We start from the raw sequence: 13,358 nt of genomic DNA on the forward strand, positions 1-13,358 counted from the left end.
GCTGGTTTTCTTTCCAGACCTGCAGACTCGAGCTATGTGTCCTACTTTTCCACACTGTCTGCACACTTAGTCTTTGAACCAGCAATCATTCTGGTCGTGTGTTGTTCTGCCGCAACGATACCACTTCTCTGTTCTATATGACATTTCGTTTGTGCCATCGTCTTGCGGTCTCTGTTGTATCTCTGCAGCGCCCCGTGCTGCTGCTTCATATGATACCGCAATGCTGAAAGACTTTTTCAGCGTAAGGTCCTTTTCATATAAAAGCCATTTCTGGGTTCCTGCACTTTGAAGCCCACACACAAACTTGTCCCTTAAGGTATCTGGCAGTCCCGCTCCAAACTGGCAGTGTTTCGATAGTTTGCGCAGTTCTGTTAAATAATCAGCATTGCTTTCATCCTTATGTTGGTTCTGTTTGTGAAACTTGAATCTTTCTGCTATCAGCAGCGGTGTGGGGTTTAAATATTCCTGTAGTATCGTTACTATGTCTTCAAAACTCTTTTCCATTGGCTTCGTTGGTGTTACTAGATTTCGTAATAAACCATACGTCGTTGCACCCATTAAATTTAATAATACCGATGCTTTCTTGTCATCTGACACCTCATTTGCCTTGCAGTATACCTCTATTCATTAGACATATGTAGTCCAATCTTCGACTTCATTGTCAAATGCAGTGATACTGCCACTCTTCGGCATTTTGGGTGTGGTTTAAAATTTCGTCTCCCAATGGCTTAAAATGGCTTCTCCTGCGCTTACCTTCCTCCCCCGCTGCTGCCAATGCCACTCCCGGCAGTTCTCGTGGCAATGGCGGCGCCCTGTAGGTTTTGCGTGCTTTTCCTGTGCTGCTGTCAACGCCACTCTCGGCGGTCCTCGTGGCAATGGCAGCGCCTTGCGGGTTTCTGCGCGTCTCTCTCTCCCTCTCTTTGACACTGCTCGGCCCCTGAACACTGGCTGCGCCCTGTGCGCTCTGCCCTCTCTCTCTCTCCCCCGTCGACGCTGCTCGGCCCTTTGCTGTGCCGCTCGGTCAGGCTCTAGCCTGCCGCTGTCCAGGAAGGGTCTGCGCACTACCTGTTGCCAGCCTGTTTCGCTGGACCACCTCGACTGGAAAGCCAAGCCTGGCTCTCGACTGCCTCCCCCGCAATTCTCGCGTCTCTGCTGGATGACTAGGCCGTTGCCCGTGATCGAGGCCCGAGTCTCTGGCCTTGACCTCCAATCCACTGATCTCCAGCAACGAATCCACGGGAAGTGATGCAGAGTTGCAGGTAGGTTCGAACTTGCCTTGTCGCCAATGTTGTGTCTGTGTATAATAAGACACAGACTGCAGGACAACGGTATAACAGGTGTTTACTCAACGTGGCTCACACTGGAACTGATCTGTAAAGATTACTACTCAGTGTTATATACAGGTGTGGTCACTGCCGGTACTGCAGTATACATGAGCTGTAAAAGATAGTTCCCCCTTAAAGGTATATACATTACAGTCTAGACAGACTAGATGCAGGAAGGATGTTCCGATGGCGGGGGAGTCCAGAACCAGGGGTCACAGTCTAAAGATAAAGGATTAATCCATTTAGGACAGAGATGAGGAGGAATTTCTTCACCCACAGAGTGGTGTACCTGTGGAATTCTCGACCACAAAAGGCAGTTGAGGCGAATTCATTCAATATATTCAAGAAGGAGTTAGATATATTTCTTAAGGCTAATGGGATCAAGGGATATGGGGAGACAGCTGGGACAGGGTACAGAATTTGGATGATCAGCTATGGTCTCATTAAATGGTGGAGCAGGCTCGAGGAGCCGAATGGCCTACTCATGCTCCTATCATCTATAATACCTCTTTTTATATCTCCCACTGTTCTGTAGTTTTACCTGTTAACAGTTTACTGTGGTTAATTGCTGCCTCGTCATTCAATATCTTCCTTATTTGAAAATAGGAATGGAATACCATATAGCATTCACACTCTAGTCCGAAGAAAGGCTCATATTCTAGAGACAGCTTACCTTTCAAGATTTCTTGCAGATATAAGTGATTACAAACAAGCAACGATGTCTATCACACATTCAAGGCCGATCTTGCTCAGAACCCGCCCCCTCCCCCACTCCAAGATACTCTGCGTTCTACATTTATACATTTGCCATAACAGATTCACTTTTGGTTGTATGATCTAACCCGAGCATCATGTGCTCTCCATTAGTCTGAAAACGGACTCAAATCTGATTTGTCCAGCTTTGCAGTGGAACCAGTCGTCATGCCTTTGTTCAGGGTTATTTGGTCTAATGTTTCATGTTTCATGATAACTCCACTCTCCGCCACCCTTAACTATTTGTACTGATACACTTCTAAAGTCAGGTGATACCAGTTTCATTTAAGATTCTGTTGACTAAGGCCCGTTTTACGTGAATACAGTTCATTACTTTTTCACCAGCTGCATTAATTTCGGCTTTTATACTTTATCTTGATCAAGCTGTTTTTTGACAGAGGTTTATCTAACACATGCTGAACACACGTCCTCTCTGCCTCTCTTTCTCTCTATCTATATATCTATCTATCAATCTATCTATCTATCGAGCTATCTATCATCTATCTATCTATCGAGCTATCTATCTATCTATCTATCTATCTATCTATCCATCTATCTATCTACCTGCCTATCTCTCTATCTCTCTATCTATATATCTATCGACTATCGCTCTCTCTATCTATCTATCTATCTCGCTCCCTCTCTATATATATATCGCTCTTTGAAGTTCCTCATACCAATTAACCCGTGATACCCTTTTCCCTATAACGGGTTGTTAACCTATTGTGTGAAGCAATATCAGACACAAGCCTCAGCCATCGCTTAGAATAGGACTGGGTTGGCCAGTCAAACGAAAAAACAATGGAAAGTCCACGATGTCTACAACTGCTTCGTAATGCTGTGATTAACCTTTATGCCAGCCTACTTATGTTCTTGAACTCCTAGGCTGCTCCATCCAGGTTTGGGTGGCTAGGTCGAATCTGCTGGAACCCTTGAAGCCTGAAATAACCAGCATCTGAGTAAACCAAATCTTCCAGATGGACCAGCTTCTGGCAGGCTTTCTGTTTCAGAGGGTGGCGGGCACATGTCTGAAATTCTATCATGCACAGAGATAGGATGGGACATCACGGAAGCACCTCCATTACCACTATTTGGAGTTGCGGCATAGGTGTCCCTTACTTACATCCCCCTTTTGGCGGGAACAGACTCAGAGGCATTGGTCAGTACATTACAGAGCGAATACCCGCTTGGCGTTTCTGTTCTTCCTTTCTTCCTTCGTGAGAACATAATATAACGTTAAAAGATCAGTGGTAAGGGTTCTCGTTTTCCCCAGTATGAGTGCAGGCATCACATGACACTGTGAGGTACAGGGGAATTAGGCATTTTAAGGAACTGTCTGTGAAGAATTCCTGCAGCAGGCTATGAGATGGGACAGAGTGTTTCTCAGTTCAGATGGTGCCTGAGTACTTGAAAATGTTTCCCTATTCATGCGTGAGTTATCCTAACATCCAGGTCATCAGAGGCAAACAATATGAGGCAATGAGACGAGTGAAGGTTCTGACTGTGGCACATTTAATCTCTTCCTGTAGTTCTTCGCTGGCGAGGTTACACAGACTTCGTCAGCAGCCTCCCTGTTAATTGCCTGAACTATCCTCCTCTGGGGCGTCCTACCCTCAAGGCTCAGCAGTCGATCACTTCTCCCTTTGACGGGAGCTGCGATGCGTATCAGATGAAGCCTGACCAGAAAGAAATGAATCCGGATCGGAGTAGATTTGGAGGGGCAGGTGGGAGTCCCGCCCTGAAGGAACGCCGACCCAAAGATTAGAAACCAACCTCTGATGACCCTCTTTACCGGCCTTTGGAGATCTGCGGCATCACCGTATTCCTGCTCCGAACCCATCAGCAATGGATAATAAAGACCGAGGAAGGAAACACTGACGGGTCAGGTGCCAAGTTATTTGCAGCAGACTCAGCTCAAAATATCTTCTTCCTCAAACTTTCCGACCTTCTGTAATTGGCAATGCAACCCTCCCATCCCACGGGTCTTCCCCCACCCCTTCCTTTCTGTAACTTCTATTATAATATAAATTGTTTCTCCCTACATGTTGTGAACCTGTCACTTCTTTAATGTTACGTCATTGAGATAAACCACGTACAGGCCGACCAATGGGGCTTTGGTTTAACTGCAGATTACAGACCCTATTCAGATCAGTTGCTCACGCACGTTAAATTGCATTTACGTTCACAGCTCGCCTCTTAAAATAGATTATCGGAAACAGTTTTAGGCACGCGACATGACAACTCGTCAAATCACAAATCTTATCGGATGATCTACAAACTGATATTTCCAAACCATCCGAGCTGCAGTTCAGTGCAGAACAATTTCCATTGAACAATGTTTCTGTGTCACTACATATGGGCGCTGGGGGTTATTTACAACGGTATTTTCCGTTATAATCGACTATTTTTCTTTCTTGCTTGCTTTTTTAATTTACCTATCTCTATATACACATATGTCTATCTATTAAGCGAGCTATCTATTCGTCCCTATCTTTTATCTCTATTTTGTAATTAATGTTTCATTTTTTTTACAGTTGTTCCCGCTGCAGTGTTCCAAACTCCTGCGAACACCAGTGTGATGGCAGGTGCAGACATTACGTTCCATTGCAAGACCAGCTCTGTCCAGAATAATTCAGATGTGAATGTTTATTGGTGGAGACTTGGCGACAATCACTTCATACAACCAGATTCTGACGGCAGAAAACGATTCTTTCCTTTGAAAAACGGAGAGGCTTTCTTCCAGATCCTGAGTGTCCGTTTCCCAGACTCCGGATCCTATTACTGTGGAGTGAGATACACAGGTAACCCGATGATAAAAGGAGCCGGATCGAAGCTTTATGTGCACGGTAAGCGACCTTGGAGAAAGTTGCGGCCGCTGCTATTGTATGACGGTGTAGATAGTATCGTACTTTTTTGTTTATTTAATGAATTGACCACTACTTCTATTTTATGGGAGATGACTAGGGAACATTATTTAAAATCAGCACCAAAATCATATATATATATATATATATATATATATATAAGTTAAGTATCTCTGGGCTCCAATATACAGAAGAAGGTTCTGAATCCAAAGTATGTGGCAGCAATAAGGACCTTAATTTACTGGCTATGGATAAAGAAGAAATGAGTTTGCACAAGGTATTGGTAGGACCGCACTTTGAACGCTGTGTGCAAATCTATCACAAAAGTGCGATGGGAATATGCAAACTTTCATTTTCAATTATATATCCAAATTCCATTTTGAAAGTTACGACTAAATCTGCATCCACCAGCCTTTCAGGCAGTTCAATCCAAATCATAAATACTCGCTGTGCAAAAAAGCATTCTGCACATCTCACATCTGGGCCTTTTGTCAATTATATTAAATCTGTGCCCTTCTGCCACTGGAATGAGATTCTGTTTATTTACTACATCAAAGCCTCTCATCATTTTGCACAACTTAATACATCTCCCCTTCACTTTCCCTACTCTAAGCAGAACAATACCAGATTCTCCAGTCTCTCCATGCAATTGAAGTCCCTCTCCAAGGCCTGGACATACTTCCTAAAGCATTCTGCCCAGAATGCACACAATACTACAGATGAGGCCTAACCAGTGATTTGTACACGTTTAACTGAACGTACTCTATATCTCTGTCAACTTCAAAGATTATGCTACTCCAATTACACAAATGATCTTTATTTAAAATCCTATCGGGTTGAACTCAATTCAGTGAGTAGAAGACTGAGCTGTAACTGTATCAATACTGAAAGTAAATATTGCAAGGTGTGACAGACGAGTGCTCTGTCCGGGGAGAGTTTTGTACATGAATGGTTAAATATTTAGAGGACGGTGACGGAGCGAATCCAATGTATGAACATTTGAATAACCTCCTGGTATATTTACTATTTGGTCTAAGAAATCCTTTGATCAGTTTCGCAAACTAGTTTTCATACTAGTCGGGAATTATACTGCATGAGTGTCGAACCCAGTCTGTGGAATCTCATGCGCTTCTCCGTGAACTGTGGTCAGATCATAACTTTCAATTTAAATTGTAACTTTAACAAGTTCGAATGGCGCGGGAAAGGCGGGGTTGGGGGGGGAGGGTGGCGCTTGACAGTGATAATATATTTCAAGTCTAATGTTAGGCTTGCTATGTGTCGGTATGGAAGAGTCTGGATTTTCAGCCACTTCCCTCTCCAAGGATGATCCCCTCAACCCTCACTTCCCGCCTTTCCCTTTTAATTAAATATCCAGCAAGTTGGGCTTTTTATCATAAAAGTTTGGACACAATTATTTTTCCTGCACGTACAAACTATCCCGGGATCAATGTATCGCTTCTCTGTGTTCCAAATTTACAAATCCTAACGCGAGTTTTTGAAATAAATTTTGCCTATTGATTTAAATCTGCCGAATAACAAAACTGAGCAAAAAGTTGCTGAGTTGAAATATAAATATAATTATTTGCCTGGACTTAGCACATGCGGCGATGGCCTGAATGCCTAGTCGCTTTGAATTGTTTCTCCTGTTCCTGCAACACGCTTGTGAATCGTCCGCATATTAGTCTAGAAAGTTATGGGAAGAATCTTATTTCGAATTGTTAAGTAACCAAAATGCAAATAGGAAGACGGGACGCCAACGGGACTAAAATAACAGATTCTTGGCAATCTGTACATTCTTGACCCTCTTCTGCAGCTTCCCCAGAACCCGTGAGACTGGTCCCCAAAGTGTCCGGAACCAACCCATCTACTCTAACACTTGTGTGTGAAACGGCCGAGTTCTACCCGGAATCTCTCACCTTCAATTGGTATATAAATGACACCAACATTGTGACTGGGATCAACACCATTATAAAGCAGAGTTCGGAGGGAATGTATGAAGCTTCCAGCATATTGCAAACGACACAGCCAGCCCAGAGCGGGGCTGTATACACTTGTGTGGTGTCTCACCTCACACTGCAGAGGCCAGCAGTAGCTGTTTACTTTGATTCCAGTTCTAACCCAGGTAAGATGTTGACATTTGTGCAATACTGGCAGCCACTGAGCACTTTAAATCGGCCCTATTTGCTCGCAATCATTTTTTGTTTCAGCGATACAATGAATTTTACAGCATAGTCATTCAAAGTTAGTTTCTGATTTGTGAAACGGATACAAGAGACGAACGCCTGCCATCCGAGAAATGGAGTGTAATCTATAAAAATTATAATGATCAACTGAAGGAGACTAATCTTTACCAGATTCAATTGCTCGCCATTTAACAACGAGAGGAACTTCGTAGAATGTCTTCCCTCTGTCAACTGCCCCACTTTCCGTGAGATACCACCCGAGAATGAATCATGCGCCTGTAATTTGCGCTATAGTCTTCTTAGCTACAAAGTTCATTATTCTCGTGTCAATGAAAATTCAAAAGTTACATTTTAATCCAGTAATGCAAACAATTTATGTGCCGGATTCTGCTTATGGAAAATAAGAATGAATACAATAGCATATCTATCTCTCCATCTATCTATCTATCTATTTATCTATCTATCTATCTATCTATCTATCTATCTATCTATCTAGCCATCTCTCTCTCTCTCTCTCTCTCTCTCTCTCTCTCTATCTGTCTGTCTTTATGTATATATATATATAGAAGTAAACCAGTTTGCACAGTTAACAGTCTCAGTCCTGTGCTCGGCTGTGGAGACACTCAAAATGTAAATGGGAGAACTGACATATGTTCAACAGACTGGTTGCATACCACTTGCCGATAATAAAGGGGTGGTCATTGATTATTGCTCTTATTAGTAATAGCAAAATTATGATGATTATTTGTATTCGTATTATGATTTTAGGCAATGAACTCCCATCCCTTCCCCTACTAATTGCTGGATGTACAGGGGGTGCACTGATATTTCTAGCCATCATCACTTTCATTGGGAAGAGTTACCAACTCAGTAACTGTAAAGGTAAGGAGCCACCAATTTAGTTTCACTGTGATTTGTAATAAAAAAGGGATCAACATGATGCCGAGCAAAGCTAGGAACGTTATATCTGGTCCAGGAATGGAATTAAGTTGATATGATAAAAAGTAATAATTGGTTCAACAATCTGAAAAAAAGAGATTTGTCCAAGATTCATTCGAATGAACTTAAAGTAACTGATAAATGAGTACCGATATTTACATTTTCCGGTATTGTTTTGTTGTTTTGAATCAGTGATTCCCTGTGTTATGGGCTGAAGGCATTTCTGGAAAGTTAAATCTAGATCTTTCAACCAAGGGGCCGGGGGGAGAGTTGCGATTGCATTTTCAAAACGTTCCATATACTGTGATCGTTAAGCCGTTATTGGCTGAGACTAAGTCGGATTTCGTGACTTTCTGTTGTTCCTATCTTGGTGTCTGGTCAAACTTTAATGTCGTATTTCACTTGTCACACACGGAACTGAAGAGGGTCCTCGCCACTTAGAAGAATGGGTGGGTTTCTCTACTGAATTTTCGAAAATGTTGAAAACGTAAAATAATTCAATGCTATACTAAGCATATATAATAATATTATATATATGGGTATTGTTACGTGTTTATATGCACAAGTGGGAATCATACGAAATAAACCAATCACCATCAGTCCCACTCCCTGCTTCAAATATCTCCAGTCAAGTACAGAATGGAGTGCATGCTGACTTAAGTACCCTCTACACTGCTCCGTCAAACACCTACAGGTCTAGAAACACAGCAACATAGAAACATAGAAGATAGGAGCAGGAGTAGGCCATTCGGCCCCTCGAGCCTGCTCTGCCATTCAATACGATAATGGCTGATCATCCAAATTCAGTACCCGGTCCCAGCTTTCTCCCCATACCCCTTGATCCATTTAGCCTGAAGAAATATATCCAACTCCTTCTTGAATACATTTAATGAATTGGCCTCTACTGCCTTCTGTGGTAGAGAATACCACAGGTTCACCACAGGTGAAGAAATTCCTCCTCCTTTCTGTCATAAATGGCTTACTCTTTATCGTTAGCCTGTGACCCCTGGTTCTGGAGTCCCCGACCATCGGGAACATCCTTTCTGCATCTAGTCTGTCCAGTCCTGTCAGAATTTTATAAGTTTCAATGAGACCCCCTCTCATTCTTCTAAACTCCAGCGAGTATATGCCCAATTGACTCAATTTCTCCTCATACATCATTCCTGCCATCCCAGGTATCAGTCTGGTGAATCTTCGCTGAACTCCTGCCATGGCAAGAACATCCTTCCTCAGATAAGGCGACCAAAACTGCACACAACACTCAAGATGTGGTCTCACCAAGGCTCTGTACAACTGCAGCAAGACATCCTTGTTCCTGTACTCAAACCCTCTCACTATGAAGGCCAACATACCATTTGCCTTCTTAACCGCCTGCTGCACCTGCATGCATACCTTCAGCGATTGGTGCACAAGGACACCAAGGTCTCGTTGCACTTCCCCTTCTCCCAATCTATTGCCATTCAGATAATAATCTGCCTTCCTGTTTTTGCCACCAAAGTGGATAACCTCACATTTATCCATGTTATATTGCATCTGCCATGCTTCTGCCCTATCACCCAACCTGTCCACACCATCCTGGAGTTTATCGGCATCCTCCTCACAGCACCCACACCCACCCAGCTTTGTGTCATCTGCAAATTTGGAGATATTACATCTAGTTCCCTTGTCTAGATCATTAATATATATTGTGAATAGCTGGGGTCCAAGGACTACTCCCTGTGGTACCCCACTAGTCACTGCCTGCCACTCGGAAAAATATCTGTTTATTCCAACTCTTTGCTTTCTGTCTACCAACCAATTCTCTATCCAAGTCAATACCTTGCCCCCAATCGCAAGTGCCTTAAATTTACACGCTAACCTCTTATGCAGGAACTTATCGAAAGCCTTTTGAAAGTCCAAATACACCACATCCACTGGTTCTCCCTTATCTATTTTACCAGTTACATCCTCAAAAAATTCCAGTAGATTAGTCAAGCATGATTTACCTTTTGTAAATCCATGTTGACTTTGTCCGATCCTGTCACTGTTTTACAAGTGCTTTGCTATTATATCTTATATAATGAACTCTAGCATTTTCCCCACTACCGATGTCAGGCTTACCGGTCTGTAATTCCCCGATTTCTCTCTACCACTTTTTTTGAATAGTGGGGTAACATTAGCTACCCTCCAATCCATGGGTACTGTTCCAGATTCCATCGAATGTTGGAAGATGATCAGCAATGCATCTACTATTTCTCGGGCTACTTCCTTAAGTACCCTAGGATGTAGATTATCAGGCCCTGGGCATTTATCGGCTTTCAATCCCATCAATTTCCCTATACCATTTCCCTACAAATAATGATTATTTTTCAGTTCCTCACTTTCATCAGACCCTATGTGCCCCGACATCTCTGGGAGGTTATTTGTGTCCTCCTTTGTGAAGACAGACCCAAAATATGTATTTAATTGGTCTGCCATTTCTTTGCTCCCAATTATAAATTCCCCTGATTCTGACTGCAAGTGACCTACGCTTGACTTCACCAACCTTTTTCTCTTCACAAATCTATAAAAGCTTTTACAGTCAGTTTTTATGTTCCCTGCAAGCTTACTCTCGTATTCCATTTCCCCCTTCTTAATTAATCCCTTTATCCTCCTTTGATGAATCCTAAACGGCTCCCAATCCTCAGGTTTACTGCTTTTTCTGGCCAATTTATATGTCTAGTGCAGTTGGGTTACATAGAGAGTGAAGCTGCTTCTACACTGTCCCATCAACATTCCAAGGGTAGTTGCAGCATGGTTTAGTTATGGTAAAGCTCCCTCTACACTCCCAGGACCGATAAAGCAAGGGTTACATAAAGATTAAAGCTCACTCTACACTGTCCAATTGAACACACCCAGGGCAGGTACAGCACGAGGTAGATACAGAGTAATGCTTCCTCTACCCTAATCCAACAAACACACCCATCGCAGGGAGAGCACAGGTTAGATACAGAGTAATGCTCCCAAAACACTGTCCCATCAAAGAGTCCCAAGGGAGGTACAGCATGCTTTGGTAACAGAGTAAAGCTCCCTCTACACTGTCCTTTCAAACACTCCCAGGGCAGGTACAGTACACGAAAGAAACAAAGTAAAGCTCCCTCTACACTGTCCCATAAAACATTCCCAGTTCTAGTGAAGTTGGGTTACGTCCAGAGTAAAGCTCCTTCTAAACTGTCCCATCAACACTTCCATTGCAGGTACGCCCTGGGATAGATACAGAGTCAATCTCGCGAAACACTGACCATCAAACACTCCGAATGCAGTTCGAGCACTGGTTAGATATACAGTAGACATCGCTTGACCCTGGTCAATTTAACTTGAACTGTGACAGTGCAGTACGGTTTGATACAAAGTGATATTCCATTACTCTGTTCTAATGAATTGCCTCAAGCTCTTCCTTATGAAAAACACTGCAATTGGACCATACGATTTTCTCCCCACTCTCCCGCCAACTATTCATTGGCTTCTCTGAGTGAGACTGCTAATTCATCAATGTCGATTTTTAATTCATTGCGCATTTGCTGCTGTAAAGCAGAACACGATGAGTAATATTGAGACGGGCCAAGTAATAGAGAATAATCTATCAGTAGAGGCTACACACAAATATCAGGTCCCAAAGCACGAAGTCACTGCATCAGCTAGTCCTCGTGTTCACATAAGAATATAAGAAATAGGATAAGGTATAGGCCATGAGGCCTCTGGAGCCTGCTCCACCATTCAATAAATTCAAGGCTAATCTTCAACATCAACTCCACTTTGCTGCCCTATCCCCATATCCCTTGAGTCCCATAAAGTCCAAAAACATATCGACTGAGCATTTACAGGCCTCTGGAGTAGAGAACTTCAAAGATTCAAAACATTCTGATTCAGGAAATTCCTCCTCATCTCAGTCGGAAATGGCCGTCGCCTTATCATGAGACTGTGACCCCAAGTTCTAGAAAATCTAGCCAGTGGAAACAACCTCTCAGCATGTACCTTGTCAAGTCCTCTAACAACATTATACTTTTCAATGAGATCACCTCTCATTCTTCAAAACTACAGACAAAAGAGGCCCGTTGTCCAAGGAATCAATCTAGTGAACCTCGGATGCAACTGCTCTAAGGCAAGTCTATCCTCCCTTAGGTAAGGAGACCAAAGCTGCACACAGTGATCTGACTAAAGCCCTGCATAATTGCAGCAAGATTTCTTTCCCTTATACTCCAACTCCCTTGCAATAAAGGCTAACATACCGTTTCCCTTCCTAATTGTTTGCTGTACCGACATGTTAACTTTCTGTATCGATGGAATAATATCGATAAAACACTTACTTGTATGCTATTGAAACCATGTCTGAAGCACACATTCGGAGCACATTTCAGTTGGTGATTGAATGTTGAAGAAAATTATGCTGCTTTTCAGTTTTGTTTCATGCATCACTCTGCTGACCAATCAAGCTAATGAGCTGACCGTAAAATGCTTTGATTTTTCAGACCATTGGAGGGACGTTTGAAAATAGACTGCTTTAATTGGCCTAGGCTGTAGCCAAAGACGAAAACCTAAAGAGAACAAAAAGCATAAGCAGATGTAGAGGCAAAAGAATAAGGAAAGAACGTAGGCTGATCTAACAGAAAAAAGAGATAAATTATGATAATATTGGATGTAACATTTAACTGGACCATGCTGGTCATATCTAGCCCTGTTAAATATATATGTAAAATGACAACCCGACAGCTCTGTCAATCTCAAATAAAAATAGAACCTGGCAGAAAACCACAATAGGATCTGATGTCAATCCTCCTATGAGGCGTTCCATCCGAGACTGCAAACTAGCTTTCTTTTTCAGATGCTGATCTTTCTACCGTTTATTTTTCGTTAGCTGTAATATTTCCGGTGTGTTTATATTAACATTAAGACGTCCTTCTTTGACTTCCTGTTTGTTCAGACAACTATTAAAGTGTAAACTGCAGTGAAAACAGGCGGTCGAGTCTTATTTAAGAGATTTCCTATTTAAGCGAAATGCATGCGCTGAAAACCGGGATTTCCGATCTGTCAATAATCCTCTTGACAGATTGGATGCCTGCCCTGGAGAAGGGCCTCTGCGGGGGGAGAGTTCCGCTTTCTGCAGAACCTCTGCCAGCTGTAATCAATTAAAAATTTTACGCCTGGTAAAAGCAGACATAACGCCTGCTTTTACCAGCATAAGAGTTTCAAAAAAGTAAAAATAATATTTTTTTCACTTATTTGTTACTTTAAAATACTATTAAAAAAAGTAAATTTATTTTAACCCCATAATAAAA

General features: G+C 42.4%; 1 protein-coding gene across 1 annotated transcript; it reads left to right on the forward strand.

Annotated features, from left to right (window-relative positions):
• The first annotated feature begins 4,348 nt into the window (after nt 1–4,348).
• LOC147116172 (tapasin-related protein-like) lies at nt 4,349–13,034 on the forward strand. The gene is made up of 5 exons (XM_085990914.1): nt 4,349–4,459; nt 4,613–4,924; nt 6,756–7,064; nt 7,894–8,007; nt 12,552–13,034. Exons 1-5 carry the CDS (start codon nt 4,414–4,416, stop codon nt 12,569–12,571), a joined length of 801 nt encoding a protein of 266 aa, XP_085847040.1. The 5' UTR covers nt 4,349–4,413; the 3' UTR covers nt 12,572–13,034.
• The last annotated feature ends 324 nt before the right edge of the window (nt 13,035–13,358 follow it).

This window comes from Somniosus microcephalus, chromosome 6 (assembly GCF_052327205.1).
Source record: "Somniosus microcephalus isolate GS21.2 chromosome 6, FLI_Smic_1.0, whole genome shotgun sequence".
Classification (NCBI taxonomy): domain Eukaryota; kingdom Metazoa; phylum Chordata; class Chondrichthyes; order Squaliformes; family Somniosidae; genus Somniosus; species Somniosus microcephalus.